This window comes from Dermacentor andersoni, chromosome 2 (assembly GCF_023375885.2).
Source record: "Dermacentor andersoni chromosome 2, qqDerAnde1_hic_scaffold, whole genome shotgun sequence".
Classification (NCBI taxonomy): Eukaryota; Metazoa; Arthropoda; class Arachnida; order Ixodida; family Ixodidae; genus Dermacentor; species Dermacentor andersoni.
In genome coordinates, this window is record NC_092815.1 from 77848746 (window position 1) to 77867431 (window position 18686).

General features: G+C 43.7%; 2 protein-coding genes across 4 annotated transcripts in view; one reads left to right on the forward strand and one right to left on the reverse strand.

Moving 5' to 3' along the window:
- Positions 1-8162, reverse strand: part of LOC126542059 (3'-5' RNA helicase YTHDC2-like) — a 77855-nt gene extending 69693 nt beyond the window's left edge. For both annotated transcript variants that reach the window (XR_011892781.1, XM_050189036.3), the window contains exons 1-6: positions 7936-8162; positions 7760-7850; positions 6835-7028; positions 5367-5560; positions 4556-4722; positions 569-671 (exon numbers count right to left, since the gene is read on the reverse strand). Coding sequence is in view for 1 of the 2 variants with exons in the window: in XM_050189036.3 (XP_050044993.2) it covers positions 569-671; positions 4556-4722; positions 5367-5560; positions 6835-7028; positions 7760-7850; positions 7936-8035 (849 nt within the window). In the remaining variant the exon portion in view is untranslated. The remainder of the gene's footprint in view (positions 1-568; positions 672-4555; positions 4723-5366; positions 5561-6834; positions 7029-7759; positions 7851-7935) is intronic.
- Positions 8163-8768: 606 nt separating this feature from the next.
- Positions 8769-17890, forward strand: LOC126542083 (m-AAA protease-interacting protein 1, mitochondrial-like). Of its 2 annotated transcripts, none has more exons than XM_050189088.3 (5): positions 8769-9212; positions 9324-9421; positions 9708-9831; positions 9935-10070; positions 17687-17890. In XM_050189088.3, the coding sequence occupies exons 2-5, from the start codon at positions 9353-9355 to the stop codon at positions 17769-17771; spliced, it is 414 nt and encodes a 137-aa protein (XP_050045045.1). In that variant the 5' UTR covers positions 8769-9212; positions 9324-9352; the 3' UTR covers positions 17772-17890. The 2 variants fall into 2 exon arrangements, with proteins under 2 accessions (XP_050045045.1, XP_050045044.1); XM_050189087.3 differs by having other exon boundaries at positions 9350-9421.
- Positions 17891-18686: the final 796 nt, after the last annotated feature.

Genomic DNA, 18686 nt, shown 5'->3' on the forward strand with positions numbered 1-18686 from the left:
TTTTAAATGCAACAATCCTCATCAAAATCGGCGCAATAGTTGCCTAGAAAAACAATTTCTCCGTTTCCATGTATTTAGATAAGAGCTCATGAGATAAAGCGTCCTCTAACACAAAAGTTTTTGCAAATTACAGGCAACTCTGAAGATAAACATACATTGACCTAACTTTACTTAACCTTTCAGAAGTTCAGTAAAACATTACTGTAAAAGCCAAGAAACCACCTCCCTCATAGAAAGTGTGATCCGAAAGAGAACCTGAATGGTGGCAATTTCTCCAGTGGCTTTGATATTTGCTATATGACAGAAACAAAATAAGCTGACAACTGTATTATGTGTATCTGGCTTTATCTTTCATGAAACACTAGATGAGTTTATTTCAGTTTTATTTATAAAAGCTGCTTTTCCGTAAAAACGAACTTTGTATCTGACATTGCATCGCTCCACAACCTTCTACATTCATGAGTAGTTAAGTAGAGGTGATTTCACCTAGTGAAGTGAACTCACCAGGTGAACTATCATAACTGTCCATCGACGCAAAATTGAATAAAAATGTGCTACTAGTACTCACCACAATGACATGGCTGATTGTTGCCATTGCAGAGTCATTGCCCATGAGGGTGCGCAGGAGGATGCCATTAGTGCACACCGTCAGCAAGGTCTTAGGCGACACCCTGCAGGGAAAGGCACAGTTTTATCATGACAGTCCTATGCGCTGCAGTCAAAGCAAAAATAGTGCAACATGCTGACTCTGGTTTAAAAGAATAGCCCATGTAAATAAGGTGCAGCTCAAGTCAATGGATGATTGAGATGTGTATTAAAATAAAAGTTTTGTGGAATTTCATTGTCCTGAAACTGCGCAGTGGACTATGAAAAGATGCAGTAGTAGTGCAGGGTTCAAAATTAACTTTAACCTTAAATGGTTCTTTAATGTGCACCTAAATTTAAGTACACAAGTGCTTTTGTGTTTTGCTTCCATTGGGCCAAACAACCAAGAATCAAACCTGTGACCTTGTGCTCAGCACGAGGCACAGGTTAAGAACACCACAGCCACCGTGGTGGTATGAGTGAGGTACTACAAGGTGAACAAAAGCAAGCCAAGGATAGTGCAGTATAGAAGTCCATGAGAGAAGTCAGTCAGTGTTACAGTCACGGTGAAATGCAAAAACACCTGTGTAATGTGCATTGGGTTTATGTTAAGGAACTCCAGGTGGTCAAAATTAATCCGGAGTCCCCCAACTTTGGCGTGCCTCATAATCAGATAATAGTTTTGGCACGGGAAATCCCTGAATTGAATTTTTAGTCACAGTCAGAAAGGTAGGTAGAACAGTTGCAAGATGTTTGCCTCACTTACTTATAGCAAACCTTTCTGCTTTAAAAGTTTTTTCTGACCATTTAACTGAAGGTAAGTTCACTTGTCAAAAGGAAGTTATTGGCCAACCCTGCCATAAATGCTTCCGTAAAGAGGAGCTTGAAGCAAGCTTGGCAGCCTAGGAACCTTTTAATGTATACAGGTTTCATTAAAGGGCCCCTCACCAGGTCTGGCCATTTTGAGGTGACAAGCGCAGAGCATACATTGTGTGATAATGATTGCGTCTGGAAAGTATTATATCGCTACGTGCCGCAGAAAGATCTGAAATTTCAAACTGAACGACATTTTTCGTTATCCTTGCGGCTGCTGCGCTCTAAGGAGGAGGATGATGTACTCGTGTCCCTGTGCCTACGTACTCGAGTCCACAGTATGACGTCACTTGTGGCGACATGCGACTTCGAAAATTATTCAAGGCACCATCTGTTATTTGCGGGATCACTTGCTTGAATTGACAAACTGAAGTTTAGAGGAATAATAAAACACACAAATAGAATGTCTGTGTGTTTTATGCTTTACTTCGCACCAAAACAAGAGAGATGTACTTCCGCTTCGTCTGCTTGTTTGTCGCTTCGTCTACTTGCTGTGATTGCTCTGCAATCTGCTTGTTCTGCCTTGGTATTCGTGTAGCACTGAATTATACAGCTAGTCATGTGTCCTTGTGCACAGCGCGCAAAATCTTGCACTGCACGAAACGATAACAGCTCGCACGCAACGCTGCCAGCGGAAGTGAGCATCGCTGGAAAAAAAGAAAAAGAAAGCGAGGAGAAAAAAAGAGTGAAGGCGGGGCCAGTGACGTTTGTGTCACACAATCCTCGAGGTCTGGCAAGGGAGAATGCAGGGAAGGAATTTCGCTGGCGAAGGCTAGATGGGGCGAGTGGAGAGGGTGTCTCGCTATGCAGTGGAGCCTGCCTGCTGAAATCGTGGGTTCGCGGCACTGAAATATTTGTATCTCGGCTATTAATGAGCCGACTTGAAAAATTTTCATGGCAGACCGCTCCCTAGAGGACACGTAACAACTTCCAGCGTATAACCAAAATTTGCTATGGGGCCTGGTGAGGGGCCTTAGGCAGTGGAATATAAGTTGAGCCGTATTAGTAAATGATTGTTCTAAAATACCAAAAACACCACTCTTATAGTGAAAGAAGCATTGATAAGCTAGGAAAGGTGCAAAAACAAAAGACAAGTGGCAACACTGACTTTAAGTTCCTACACCTATAGCGGTTCAGTAGGCGAACCGTTCACTTGGCTTTACGTGATTGGTCAAAATTTTGCTTGCGTCAAAGGCCGTCAAAGACAGCGGGGCAGCACCGCAAATTATGAATACGTCACGCATCTGTCACTCATTTTCAAAGTGAACCCGTCGTTGGCTAAGAGCGGAACCAGCAAAGAAGTAGTCCGCTTTGGGTTTCATTGCTGTGGCTTGGCTGTTGGCTTGCGACCCTGGCTGCGCACGCCGGTTGCATGACACTAGAGACACGTGGGCATCACACGCGCTTGCGTTGGTTGCGTCGGAGGCTATCACTTGCCCTTGTTGTCTGCTTGGTGTTGCTCTTTTGGCGTCGACCACGGCTGGAAGTGCGACACGCATTCGAAGAGATGACGGAAAATTATTTGTACCACTCCTGCCGGCTTTCTAAGCAGGCCTTTTGCAGGCTATGCTACGAACTAGAGGAGACTTTGGTGCAAGTGTACCAGCGGTCATTCCATGAGGAAGGAATTGCACGCTGCGGTTCATCACCACCGGCCTGAAGGTCTGTCGGAAGCAAAGTATTAATCGGAATGACCTAGATCTCTGTTGCCGACACTGTCTACGAAGTTGCTTTCACAATTACTGTGTTGGCCGGTAGAAGGGCTGGGTCAGCTGTCCCGTGACCTCCGCTGTCAAAGACAAAGCCAAGGAGACATTTGCATGGAGAGATTGAATTCCCCTTGCTATCGCCAGCGTGAATAGCTCGCAGGTCACCATTCAGCGGTCAGAAGGGTTCAACATAGGCTGCTCTAGCGCTTCCTTTGTTTGGCTGATAAAACTGCAGAGTCAGGATGGGAAGATATTGAGGAAATCTCTTACTAGCTGCCCTTCTTGCTTTAGTTTGGAAGTGCCATACTTTCGTCCTCAATTTCAAGGAACAGTGCGCACCCGCAGCACCACGCTCTTCAATTTTACTTCGCGCAGGCGATGGAGGGCATGTGTAACGTAATGTTCGATTTCATGTTTCGTTGCTTCTATCACATGACATGCCGTGAGGCAGGTCGCAGTGATAGCGGCAGCGCGGCGGTGAGCGAGTCATGTGCCGATGACGAAGGGCAATAAAAGAAGAAAAATTAATATAGTCCGCTACTAAAGGCAGCCCTAAGAACCAGTTCACGGTTTTGTTCCACTTGCTACTTAGGAAGAGCCAGCAGACTACATAGCGCAGGGCTCTCTCTGCCAACTCATTTATTTTTGAGATTCGCCTGTTGGCTGAGAACGAAAAAGAATGACATTAATAAATTACTTCAAGCATTGCGTAGACACCCGGCACTGTACATTTACACTTTAGAACTTGCTGCATAATATTTAATTTATATTTAATTAGCAAGCAGAAACATTCTGCAGTTTCTCGATTAACTCGTCATATGATGGCGTACACATCAGAGGTGGCACCCTCCCGTCTATTGATCGTGTCCTCCCCTTTTTCCCCCTCTGGCTTGGGAGTCACCCATGTAGTGGTGAAAGCGGTGAAGTGAACGGTTCACTTTCCGAACCGTTATAAGATTCCACTCCAGCTTGCAGTGATGTCACGAATTTTGATGGCTTCTGTTCGGGCCTAGTTAAATTTTAATTGGTACAAATGCACAAAGTTGCATTCTAAATAGTCAAAGACTGAACTTAGCTAGTTTTGTTAAATATTTTTACGGCTACAACAACTCAAATATGAGAAAATAGTACCACGAAGTGCACTACGTCACACACATGAGCACTGGGTTTACCGCACGGTATTCAAGGAACGCACCTCATTTCCTCTTCTAATAATCAACAATTTACCTTAAAATAAACAAAAGCAGACTTTTGAAGGAATATTACTTCACCAGCCTAACTGGATTTAGCGTATCTCTTTACTACCCTTTAAAATGTGTTCAATGTCTCATGGGATTGCCTTTAACCTAATATGAACCCTTGATCACTATGATAATACACCTTCTCACCTGTTCTCTAGTCGTATCTGGTAGCCCACAGTGTGGCCTAACTTTTCATTTCGTTCTGTAGCAATGCGCTCGGCCACGGCCACAGCAGCCAGTCGTCTGGGCTCAGTGCAGACAATGCGGCACGGATTACCTAGGCTGCAGTTCTGTTCCAGCAGGTACTGTGGCACCTGAAAACAGTGCACCAACAAACAGGGATTACAAAGAAATGCAAAGGACAGGGATTGAGACTCACTTCAACAGGATGAGTGCAAATTTTTGCACAGTACAGTAATTCAACACAGCTGTATAGAGCAAGCGAGTGCCAGATTCCGGACTACTTGATGAAACCAAACACCAGCACCCTTACCTGTTTTTTCTATCCCAACCCCAAACCTAGCTTTGTCCCTCCTCTCTATTTCTTCTGTCATTCCCCCCCCCCTTTCTTTAGTGTGTTGACTTGAATTAGTGCACTCTATGCACCAGCTTATTCTTTGCCTCCTCCACCATTGAAGGTAGGGTAGAGTAAGCTACTTGTACATAAAAATGCTGCTACGGAAAGCAGTTGCTGCCCTGATGAAGTTCCCTTGTCAAAACGTAGGCTACCAGCAACATTCCTTGTTCCACCACTGCTCATCACTTTAAGCATCGCTTTTCCATTGAACTTAAGTCTTTTTTGAGTGTCATGCTGTCAATCACCTATTCAAATAATTAACACACGAGCAAACACACACACACACACAAAAAAAAATGAGTATAGCGGGTGACTACTTGTTACCACTAAGAAGAGATATTTCTATATAAGCTGGACATGTCCGCATGATCGATGGATCACCTGAGTTGTCTTGCCGCAGCCAGTTTCTCCTATGATGATGGTCACTTGATTCTGAGCAATGGTGGTCAGTAACTTCTGGCGGCTCTGCCAGATGGGCAGACGCTGGCGCTGGGCATCTAGGGCACCTTCACAGCGAGGTGGAACTTGTGGAATGCCACAGTTGAGTCGCGCCGTAGTGCGGTTCACGTCACGCACTGCGTGTGCCAAGGAAAAGAAGGGCGGTTGCAAAGGCACCCATAGCAGCACTGACCCACAAATGGTACAGAGCGCTGTCCTGCTGTCCGCAGAACAAAATCTAAGTTTTTATTAGCAACAAACTTGAAGAATGTTTCCTGTGCATACATAATTAGCAAAAGCCTTGCTTGTGCTGCTGCCAGAAAAAAAAAAACTCTAGTGTCACCTCTTGATAAATGCTTCAACATCTCGCCCATAGTAGTCTAACAATGCCACCAGCCTGCTTTTAGCAAATTAGGAGCATCATTGGCTCTTCTTTTCTTGCTTCACCTCCTGTTTCCACTGTCACTTAGGTAGTTAGTTCTATGTGCCATTTCATGCCTATCTCGTGCCCTGTAGAAGTGATCAAAAGAGCTGCATCACAAACACTGACCCTCTTAGTGATCCTTTGAAAATGTCTCGATGGTAGTCACCTAGAATGCCAATGTCCAGTGGAGTAAGCAGAAAGTTTGAATACAGGTGATGTACTTAATTTTCTTTGATCATTTGAATATTTTTTATTCATATTTTATCTTTTTTTGATTACATTTTATTTTGATTATTGAATGTTACACTGGCAGTCTTAAATGAGTTTTCAAGCCATGAATGTGAACAGAAGAGAGTTCCAAGTCAGATTGCCAGTGCATTTGTTATGTAAGAACAAAGAAGTTGATGAAATTTTCTGTTGACATGTCTTGTAGCACCTAAGACAATAATTTCGAGCAATAACAAGCCAATTTATTAGACAGCGTGCCTGACTCTTTTAATTCTGCTGGCAAGGCAATATGACTATTCATGCTCGAAATGCTCATCTGTGAATAGGCCAGAGAAATTATACCTCTGCTCCACTTCTGAGCCGGCCAGGCACACTGTGAAGCACGTCTGTTTCTCCTGAGGCACAGTGACCATGCTTTGCTGAGCCCACTTGATAAACACATATAAGGTGCATAATCTGTACAACAGACCACTTGAGCAAAGTGCATTAAATGTGAGCAAGCTGAAAGAAAGATATCTTCTTTTTCACCATAGTGAATGTCTGCTGCCTCTGTGCACATATGTGGTAACATGTTTAAACTGATGGCCTCTGACTGAAGTAAAATTATTTGCAAGTTCACCCAAAACAATTTATTACAAATGTAGCCATGACTTTGCTTACATGCCAGTTTGTCTCGTGCTATCGCTATTCCAAATATCTGCACTGATAAGACCGCAACAATTTGACACAACGATATTGAAGAAAACGGGTGCACAATACCTTCCTGACCAACAAGGCGTTCTCGCTCAGTGGGAGGCAATAGCTCTTGGCGCTCATGAGAATTCACTGGGAACTTCTGCAGAAGCAGCATGGCAAATCGGCACGAGAGGGGCCCCATATTGAAGCCGGCATCAGCCTGAACTATAGTGGAACCAACTTTCTTGTAGGCGGTAAGGAAACGATTTGATCCTTTCCTGCATAAGAGAGCAACGTTTGTATTGTGTATAACCCTGGCCGTTCATTCCATGCAGTAATTTTGAACACTACCTTTCTGCCTATGAGGTTAAAAAACAAAGAGAGTTGTGAACGACAACATCGAAGGAATGACCACATTCGTAAGCATTGCTATGTAGTTCAAGGGCGAAGACCAAGATGACTTGGCCCCATTTATGAGAAGTAAGAACTATGTCAGCAAGAAGGCACTGATTTACTCTGGCAAGAGGAAATGCGGTTGGCTTCCGAAACGATGTGGCAAGGCAATAATAAGACAGATTTTAATAAACGAAGTTATGGGCGAGTTAAGGGGCTGGTTCAAAAAAGAATAGATTAAAACAACACATCGAAAATTCCACGAAATTTTACTTCACATGGCCATCATGCGTACCGTTTACCCAGAGAACTTAAGAATTAAAATGGCTAAGAATGCAACGTATGCCGCAGGTGTGGACATGACAACGCTTGTTCACCCAGTAATCGCCTTATTTTCGCTTTACCGGTAAGTACAGGAACGCTAGAAGACGCAATGCGCTTAGTGCATCAGTTGACGATTCGAGTAACGCCTTTGTTTTAAACATTATTTTCCCCAATTGAACCAACAGGAAGAGCGCTGGAAAGCCCACAAAGAATGGCACATCGGCCGATCAGTGTGCGACTCTGACATGTCAACTGTGCATCAATACTGGGAAGTACAGAATAAACACATTACCCTCTGCTTTTTGACTTCAGATTCAACGTCTGGCAGTAGTTGTGTATAAATGCTCGCTCCTCAGCCGTGAATGATGACGGAAACTCATACTCTGCAAGACAGAAAAGTCGTTGTAAGCTCAAGAACAACGGCAACGCTCGTCATGCAGTACGACTTGCAGGTTTTTGAGGACAAACCTGTCTGGTCTTCAGTTTGATAGAATTTTTGAAGTGCCGTCGTGACGGCTATGCGAAACGCTTCTCCGACAGCTACATTTCTCTTGTTATTTCGGGTCATCTTTGACACTTCCGAAGCTTTCAATTTGTCGGGCTGTCGGCAGCTGACTCGCTGACTGCCCGAATAAAAGTTGCGCACGCCACAAATCACAGACGCTCTGCTAGCCACCCTAGCTCTGCAAGTGCTCTGCAATATGAGTGTTGCCAGATAAAAAAGCTGCACGGACTGGAACATAGAAAGCATAAGCGCAAATTCTTCCGTCATCCATGGCTGCAAGTTTTTCGACACATATATATAGAAACGAAAGTTATTTTTTCCTTCATTGAAGCTGTGAATTGCTGAAGCCATAGGCAATGTCTAACGTTTTTAGATAAAAACGTTGGCAATATCCAAAACTAAAGGCATGGCCTTCGAGATCTGTATTTGTTACCCAGAGGTGCCCTCTTAAACAAACGTATATACATTATTTGGGTCGTATCTTGCCACCAACGTTATCTTGCCACACAACAATAATTGCGATCTGTTTTCCTTGCGTTTCCTTTCTTGAAAACGCAGCCCTCGCTACTTTTCTGTCGAGAATGCTCTGTCATGCTGATAACGCGCACGCCGTTCGTGAATTGGAAGTACCGGGCTCGCAGCGTTTAAGAAAGGAAATGCAGACAAGACAGATGACGACTATCATTGTGTGGCAAGATACGACCCAAAGGGTGTAATTTTGCTTGAGTGCAGATGGTCCTACAGAGGGTCCAGAGCATAGAAACTCTATGGTCCGGTCCAGAGGCTGCCAGAGGTGGCTGTTGATGGAACGAGACCTATCAAGACAGCCGCCGTGGTATCGACACTAGTGCATAACATGGCGGCTCTCAGGCAGGCGGCATTAAGGCTGTACTTTCACCGACAAAATTTTCTCAATCTTCACGCCGGTGCCATTGCCGCCTGTGTACATTGTGCTGGCATTTCCTATAAACATGCCTGGACGCCGCAGCTCCGTCCTCTTGCGTCGCCGCCAAGTGCTGGCAAGGCGCGGCAGCAATCTTCAGTACCAGCGTTATGTGCACACCCAGTCCGCCGATGTTCATCACGAAGCGAAAATAGCTTCGATTTGATGAGGAATTCTCACATAGTGTGGCCGAACCTAATATTTACAATCAAGAATTGGATACAGACTATATTTATCATCAAGCCCTACTTAGATGCGACTTACAACCAGCGCGAATTCCTTGACGGTGCTAAGCAGGTGATGCCGCCTTCTTTTGATACGATTTTGTCAGCTAAGCGCTGGCGTAGTGTTTTGCTAGGGTTTGAGCAAGCTGAAGGGATCGTTGTGTTCATTTGTGTCCCATCACAGGTACCCAATGTCATTTGTGTTTGTAGGCAATGACGTACGTTTCGGTTCTGATGAGCAATGGAGACTTCACATCCATGGAGGGCCTGGTCACTAACGATGCAAGTATACTGCAAATTGCACTTGCAACGCCTTATGCATTTATATGTCGCATTCGCGTCTTGTAGAGTTTGTCTTGCATGTTTGCATCATCTCTTAGTGGAAGATTTCACAGGAAATCAATATAACTTGGGCTATTTGGTTGATACTTGGTGAAACCATAGCAGCGCAAACAAAACACACAAATAGGAAGATATGTCAAGACAGCATCATTCTGGAATCGACCCTGCATTACTCGAATTTGCAGATTTACTTCTTCCCGAAACGCTAAACAGCCTTTCTGTGCAGGTTGCGTCTGCAGCTCAGGCAAGTTGTTGCTCCTTGAGTGTCGAACAACGCCAGAGGCTGGCCATCAAGTTGTCCGACATCTACTTTTGTTTCTTATATCAAATTGGTATCATCATGGATGACAGTAAGTGACCTTACGGCAATGGCTCATGTAATTTTTTTTAGAAAAGGAAAAAAAACAAACAAAACATTTCTCATTTCAAGTAATAGATGGGTTTGAATTACAGACAGCAACCAGAGATATGTGGAAGCCACTGTTGTCTACCACTACATGCCAGGTCTAGAAGAGGCACGGCGAAATCCTGAGACGATGCACGAGACGGTGGAGCAGCTTCAAGAGAAGGTTCATGTTGCCAACTACAGGTAGATACACTCCCATTCATTCTTGCTGTGTTGTTTGTAGCATGTATCTTCAACAGGCACAAGTGTCATGATTATTCAGTTGCTCTTAGTTAACAAGCAGCTTGTGGGGTGGCCACAGTTCTAATACGTTGTCACCAAATGTGTACACTTTTCGTGCAGTCAATTGCATCACTAGCGGGAGGTCATTTCGAAATACCAGCAAGCAACAAACTTTACCTTCCCACCTCCACTAACTTTTACCAATTAGCCAACAGGCATACAAGTTTAAAGGGGCCCTTCAGCATGCTTCAGAGTGTCAGCTGTTCCATACCATTCCTTGCATGGGCATAAGCGAAATGCAATAATATTTAACAGTTGGCATTTGCAAACTGAAGTCATTCAGCTCCGAAAATTCAAAAATAGAAGCTGGTCTTACAGAGGACTTCTTTTGTATTTCACTCACCCTGTGATTAAGCTGCAAACCAATGAGACCAGTGCTTTTCACACATGTGGCAGGTTATTTTGTCATCATAGCCAGCATGCATGCTTTCAGACAGGCACTGTGGGTGTATGACAACCGATTTCCACCAGACAAATGAGACACTAAGAAGCAATCACTGCATGCTTCATACCACAGTAGTAATTACAAGAAACTTCCCACACCAATCTACACCACCAAGCTAACAGACTGGACAGCCTTCAGACAAGATCGTCTGTCCACTGGTCTTACCAGCACCGAGAACGTTGAGGGATGGCTGGAAAGTACCCAAGCGACAATTGATAAGCACTTCAAATGCATAGTACTCACCACTTACAACCCATCAGTTGATTCGCACAGTCTCACAAAAAGGTTGTGCCGACAGAAATACAACAGACATCTGAAACTCTGCATCGCAGCACTCACCACAGGCACTGAGAAATATGCTGATCATCTCGCACAACAGAACTGGGGTCAGATGCGCACTACTCTACAGGGTACTCTGGGCACAGCCAAGACATGGCACATTCTCCGGCACCTTCTCAATCCCACCCAGAACAAGTGGGAAAGCCAGCACACCATGAAGTGAATTCTTCACACCAACCCTGGAACTGTTCACAACTACCCTGGAACCAATTGCTTAAGGACAAATATATAGTAAATCCAGGCACATCCGTTCAAACCCCTTTCATGTATGCAGGGTCTCCAAAGGAGACAATTAACCAGCCAATCACTTCACCTGAACTTATGCAAGCTCTCAACAAGCTTACTTGCAACACGACACTTGGCCATGATAAGATCATCAATAAAATCCTTTGGAACCTAGAACCTGCAGGCTCTACTCGACCTTCCTAACAAACATGGGAAGACAGGTTGCTTACCAGCAAAATGGAAGCATGCCGAAATCATGTGAATTTCCAAACCAGGTAAAATGCCTTGCCTCAACAACCTGCACCCCATATCACTGACATCCTGCCTGGGAAAGCTCTCTGAGCACATGATCCTTGAAAAGCTTCAACATCACATAAAGGACCAACACCTATTCCCAGACACAGTGTTTGGTTTGTGATGTAACCTTTCTACTCTGGATGGTCTACTTTGTGGGAGTTCTTCCGGTCTACCGGGGCGCAGTCGTTGCTGTGCCTAAGGCTCCGGACTTACGGACTTATTCGCCATTGCGAGGAAAACCCCTCCCAAATGACTGCCCCCTCGACCGCGCGCCGTTTCTCCGCGTGCCGCGACCGCGTCCCGCGACGTCATGCTACGCGGCCCTGCGATTGGGTCGTGGGGCGTGACGTAGGGAAGAAGCCCCGACTGGGGACGATCGCCGTGCGCGGGGGAGTGGGGGCTGCAGCAGGGACGAGCGCCGGTCACGAGAGGCAAGCTGCAAGGTACGTGAGCGACCAGCCATTTGTGTCCCCAACGGCCCCCGGCCTGGGGACGTTCATGTGCTTTGTCAGCTTGCGTAAGTGTGGCTTGCTGAGTGGCTCTGCATTCCGCCCTTGCGGTAGTCTCTGGTACTCAGTGCGTCACATTTTGCGTGTCCGAACTGTCGCAGACCATTGTCGGTGACGGGAAGCGCTAGGTAGCGTTTGCGAACGCATTTCGGCCCGCGTGCGCGAACCATGGTTCGACGCGGCGTGTAACCCGCCTTCCCTCGCCATCGGGGACCGCGGGCGCCGAGTGTACTCCGTGTGTTTCGGTGTTGTCTGGTACGTGTTGGCCATTTGCGATCAATAAACACCTTAACTGTCCTGAACGCCTTGTGTTCCTGGGAGAGCGCCCATGCGTACGGCCAGAGCCGGCCAGGCCTTTCGGCTCGGTGCTCGAACCTGCGGTGGGTCTATCGCCGTACGCCGTCGTGCTGCTTCGTGAGGCTCCACTTCTCGGGGGCCACTTGGCGACGCCGTGCGCGGAGACGTACAGTGAGCCAACAACTTCCAAGTGAAGGAAGAAGTCCTTGAACACGTCATACCCAATAGCCCAAAAGCCATCTTTGCATCTCAATGGAGCTTTTGACAACATGGCACACTGCACCATTCTAGAGAACTTAACAAACATTCACTGCGGAGCATGCACATGTACATATATCAAGGACTGCTTTATCAACTGTACAGCCACCATCAACTTCAGCAACTTGAGGACACTACCTCTCCACACACATAACAAGGGCACAACGCAAGGTGTAGTGCTCTCACCAGTACTCTTCAACATCGCCATGTTGGGACTCACACCCCAAGTTAATGTAATCCCAGGCATCAAACAGGCTCTATATGTAGACGACATTGCCATATGGACTACAGGTGGCTCCATAGGTGCACAGCATGATGCCTTAAAGCATGCATTCAACAGCTTACAAAACTACACCACACATGGTGGACTACAGTTCATTACAGAAAAATTGGAACTCCTGATACTAATGTGCATACCATGAGGAAAAGCGAGCCTGATACTGACCGATATTACACTCTGCATGGGCATCACCCAAATTCCCCAGGCTAGCTACCTAACTCTGCATCCTCGGCCTGCATGTGCCATGCACATGCCACTGGGCAATGCTCACTAATGCGTACAACACTCCACCATGCAGGCCCTTCATATAGTCTGTTGCATCACCAACAGGAAGCATGGCCACAAGGAGGCGGACATCCTGCGACTCATACAAACACTCATCATCAGTTCCCTAGTATATTACATCCCCCATCTTCCGTTGAGGACAGTACATCTCGACACCCTCGATAGACTGTTCTGAACAGCCTACAAGCAGGTGCTTGGACTGCCACCCGAATGGCAACAAGCAACATTCCAACTGGAACTGCTTCACAATACTGCCCAAGAACTTATTGAAGCTCACCTTCTTAATGAACAGGAATAACTACAAAGATGAACCACTGAATGACGCATCCTTCAACAACTAGAATATCTCCTACATGCTTCTCAAGCCCCTCTCAAGATTGCCCCCCCCCATCTTCGAAGTCAAATGCGTATTCCACCCATCTCAAAAAACATGCACATGCATTGGTCGAAGAGAAGTTAGGGTGCAAGCTTTGACTTGCAAATACAGAGCATTCCAGTCACCCTCTACGTGGATGCTGCTACCATTCCTCCACTCTCTGTGCACACTATGAACATGGTAGACAGTGGGAGAAAAGAATTCCTGCAGTCACAGTGCGACATACATCCATCACAGAAGCAGAGGAGGTTGCCACTGCCTTAGCTATGGTGGCCCAGCCACAATGGGACCACATTATCATTTTCTCAGACTCTCAAGCAGCATGCTACAACTGCACCAGTGGCGCGATTTATAACAAAGCTCACCACATACGCCTCTGACTACAAACAGCATTCCCCACTATTCTCCTATGTACTTTGGTTTGTGAGTCTCTATGTGATAGTCAGCAGGCGCACGCCAACTGGGCACTGCACAGAGACCTGTAGCCTTTACCACTTAAATATACCTTAAAGTGCAGAACCACATGAGGACGGTGAAAGAAGATGGGAGACGCACGAGCGCTAGTGTGTCTCCGTCTTTCACTTTTCTCATCTGGTTGTGAGCACTAAGTTTTTAGTCATTTCCTTACCAACACGCCCAAACTGCTACATTACTGAACTATATTTCTAGTATAGCACTCGTGTGTCTCCCGTCTTCCTTCACCATCCATTTTTCAGTTAAGAAGCCCATACAGCCACATTACTCATCTCCTACATTATCGCTCAACTCGTTGTACCCTACCACCCCTACACAAAACACCCAATTGTGAAGGGGCTGTGGCCTTATAAAGACTAATACTCATCCAATGTTAGCCTATACCATGACTACCATTCCACTCTATACTCAAATTTGCCTCCTTGTATCATACACTGTGGGTATGCGCACATACATGTAACCCTCTGCTCATTCTTAACTCCATGCCTGACCAGTGGGAAGCAGTGCTGACCAGCTCAGGCTGGTAAGGCAGGCATGGCAGGTGGTTGCCACTGCAGGGCTCCTGGACTAAGGAGCCTACTCACCTGCGAGTGAAGGAGCTTGACCAGCTTCAACACTCTCTTATGTGACACCACACGTCAGCTGCAAACCAAGCAAGAATCTAGCTTAACCTCTTCAAGCTTGGTGTCATAATTTCACAACCTACCGGTTTTGAGCTCCTATATATGAATGGTACACTGAGTGAAAGAAAGCTAAATTATTACGTCATGTTGCTGAAAAGAATATGTCACCATTTCCAATTCATAAAACAATGCTTTGCACTCAGAGTTTCCAACGAGGCTGAGCACTCAATGCACCCACTCAGGTGCACAGGTGCCAGCCATCCTTACAATACCAGCTGTTTCATAGGCTGCCATGACATGTTAGGCACTTTACCTTTGAAGACAAACATGCAGATGTAAATTTTTGCATAATCTCCCCCCACTCCTACCTCTCTTTTCTTTTCTGTAGCAAGCCCACAAATTTCACCCTGGATATTTAGTAGTTCTATGTAACACCACTACAGCAGTATTTTTGCGACAGTGATGGTTTCTTATATGGACTGGCGCCTTCATTATGTAGCTCGGACAGATTACTGTTTAGTAACAGATAATTACTGCCGCTAGTAAATTGTTATTAGAGGCAGCCATCTAGCTAATATGTTTAATGGCTATCTATTAAACTTAATTTTTGCTCGAACAACAGATCACACTACCTTATACATCAAGAAAAGATGCCAAAACACATATATTCAAGGCCAACTAAGCCACTAAAATATGCTTCCAACATAATTGCACAAAAAGGAAGACAAGCATAATATATTAAACTACAGATCTATATCAATATTGCTGGTATTTTCAAAAATAATTGAGAAAATTCTTCATTCACAATTAACAGAATTCATCAACACACACAACCTATTATGTGAATCACAGTATGGTTTTCGGACAAATCGATCCACTGAACTTGCACTACATAACCAAAAAGTTTATTCTAAATTGCATTGAAAATAAACAATTTGTGCTTGTCTTTGTAGATTCAGCAAAGCTTTTGATTCTCTGAATAGAAATTTACTGCTATAAAAGCTAGATTTTTATGTTATATGGGGTGTGGTCTTGAAAATTCTTTACTCATATCTAAGCAAAAGAAAACAATATGTGTGTATAAACAGCTTTATTTCAACAGTTAAATAAACCTGCGTGTTCCTCAGGGTAGTATTTTAAACCATCTTCAATTTATACATTAATGATATTGTAAGCATAGATTCTTCAGCAAAATATGTTGTTTATGGTGGTATCTGTATTTTTTGCTCATGAAGATATTAACCACTTACTTCAAAGAGGGAATTATATATCACAGAAATTTTATGAATAGACTTGTAATTAATGCAGAAAGAACGAAGACGATCACATTTCAAGCAAAAGGCAAACAGTTGCATCCAACTTCATCTCTTTATCTTAATAACATTATTCAAATTGCAGATGATGTGAAAACATTGGGTGGCATATTTTCTGAGAACATGCTATGGGACACGCATGTAGAACCTGTAGCGATCAAAAACGGCCTGCACACTCGGTATAGCTTATTGCAACATCTACTTCCATTGAAAGCAATACTAATTATTTACCCTTAATTGTTTCTGTCTCATATTTATTACTGGGGTAACATTATGCAAACAAACATTTATAAGCTTACAAGACTTCAAGATAGGTTTCCCGAAATTGTTGCTAAAACATAATCTCATCATGCTGTTAATTACACGCAAGAAAAATATAAAGTTATAGGTCTGCAGAATCTTTACAATCACTGCATTTGCAAGGTGATAAAAATGAATTGAATTGAAGCAAAGAACAGTTAATTTCTAAACTAGCAAACTTAAAACTCGCTGAACATAAATATATGGCACCATAACTGTTGGTTAGTGCCTCGATCACACACAAATTGTGGCAAACAGATACTAGGCAGTGTTATTCCTGTTAAATATGTTAAATAATCTTAATGGCACTGGTGTAAGCATAGAAAATATAACTTCAACAGATTTCACAACAATGTTTTTATAGCTTTAATGTTTACTCGTGTCATATAGTGTGATTTACCAAATCGTACCACTGCACTCCAACTCTGTTTTCTGTATATACACAAGGAGTGTGCAAATAGTGATTTTTGAGACCAAATCGAATACGTTTTTTGAATAGGTTTTGAATAATGAATAGCCGTTATCACAATTATAAAGTGATGTTTAGAACCCAATAGTATTGAAGTCAGCAAGTTTCTGTCATTACATAGTACTTTATGAGGCGTTGTTTCTTAAAACCACAAATGGAGGATTAGGAGCAAACAAGTAGTTTCTTCGCAAGCATAACAGGGCTCTTAAAACAGTGCGAACGATTGCTGTACAGCCTGTAAAGTATGGCTACCTAAGTGACGCAGCCTGCTCCACTACTCAAGCTCTTGCATTTTATGTCTGTTATGCAAGGGGTGGAAATTTACCATAGTTTTACTTCAACTTTATTGGGGCGCAGATGTTTTAAAATTTTTGAAAAGTATTCGAAATATATTTGCATTTATGAATGGCGACTACTCGATTCGTTATTCAATTGCACACCCCTAATTTGTTATTTGTTGTTAGATTACTTTATATTTAATCAGTAGCTATTGTGCCCCGATATATATGTGTCTAGTATATTGTTGCTGTTTTCTTATTTTACCACTTTGTGTATTTCATGCCTTTTTTTTTTACAAAATAAGATGTTGCTGTTTTGCAGCTCTTTGTAGGTACGTAGTGGGAGCTGGTCAAGCTGCTGGAGTGCAGCTTTTACTCCCAGCATGCTTTATGTACATCAAATGAAAATACACATTCATTTCAATACTGCAACTGCTTGCTAACTTTTTAAAGCTTCTCTCAGAATAAATTTAAAAAAAAGTTGCAAGTGGTGCACTTCTCATCTTAAATTTGTGTTTCAACTCTGCAGTCTTTGTAGTTGCAAAAAAAAAAAGAAAAGGTAGCATCTAAGGCATGATTTACCTATGTGCCATTGCTACTCTGGCCTGCAGGACTGCAAGATATTGTGCAATGATCTTTATTGTGCCTGGTCACCATCAAACCACTGCTCCTTGTATAGCTATTGTTGAAGGAAATGCGGTTAGAACTCAACTATATCTTTAGTCAAAGTGACGTACCTTTCTTTTCAGGTTCATTCGGGACTACACTAAAGGTGCAGAGGCTGATTGGACTATTAATCAACTAAACCACTTCAAATTGTCAGCTGTACCGTAAGCAGTTGTACAGTTGCCTCAGTCTGTAATTTGGGATGTTTACTGCGAGCTTACGTAGATTGATACTACCTGGCCAGTTGTATATGCAATACCGGCATTAAAATTTGTGTCTGCAATTAAGTTGGTCACTGTTGCTGCTTGCAATTTCTAAACTTTTTTTTTTTCATGGCACCAGCTTTGAATATCATTGTGCGACAATTCAGCATACGTTTAAAAAAAAATCACAGATGGTCATAATTAGGGTGTCTACCAAGTTGACATTTCCAATTTCCCTGAGTTTTTCAGGTCTTCCCTGAGTGATGCAGAACTATGTTTTATGTCAAGACGGGCTGAAACCATATTGCCCGATGCTGTCACTCTCTAGTAAAGCATATGAAAAAATTTAAAAAAGACAACTTAATGAAATTTGAATACTAAGGAGTAGTGTTTATGCTATTCAAAAAAAGAATAGAAGGGAGGGGTTAGTAAAATACACAGCAAATAAAAAGCCTTCGAAAAAAAATGGCAAATCGAGTCGGACATTCTCAAATACAAATAAAAAGGAGATGCATACAGAAGCAAATATTGTCGAATATGAGCTATTTCTATCAACTGATAGCAAGCCCAGTGGTATGAGGCCCGAACTTTGTCACAATTGAGATTCTCTCTCAACAGCTTGTAAGTCAACCTCAACTGTCCTGACATACTCTCAGCCCGCGAACGATGCCTCAGTGTTGTGTTTCACTGCTTTAAAGAGTTATTTTGGTTTGGATGAGGGACACTTGCATCTCAGCATCAGCCAACACTGTTTTTTGAGATCAAAACGGCGACAGCACGCTTCCTTTCCTGTTCATTCTTCAATGCGTAGGCCCTTTCTGTTCTTGTCCGCCTTCCGCCACCCATGCGCCACACGGACCATTTGAAGCATCTTTTTGGT

What these genes read in the sequence shown, in the direction of transcription:
- LOC126542083 (XM_050189087.3), top strand. Translation starts at nt 8,829, where the DNA reads ATGGCGGCTCTCAGGCAGGCGGCATTAAGGCTGTACTTTCACCGACAA. An exon ending in TCCTTGACGGTGCTAAGCAG is followed by an intron (nt 9,213 to 9,349) that starts GTGATGCCGCCT and finishes TTGTGTTTGTAG; the next exon opens with GCAATGACGTACGTTTCGGT. An exon ending in AGGGCCTGGTCACTAACGAT is followed by an intron (nt 9,422 to 9,707) that starts GCAAGTATACTG and finishes CTTTCTGTGCAG; the next exon opens with GTTGCGTCTGCAGCTCAGGC.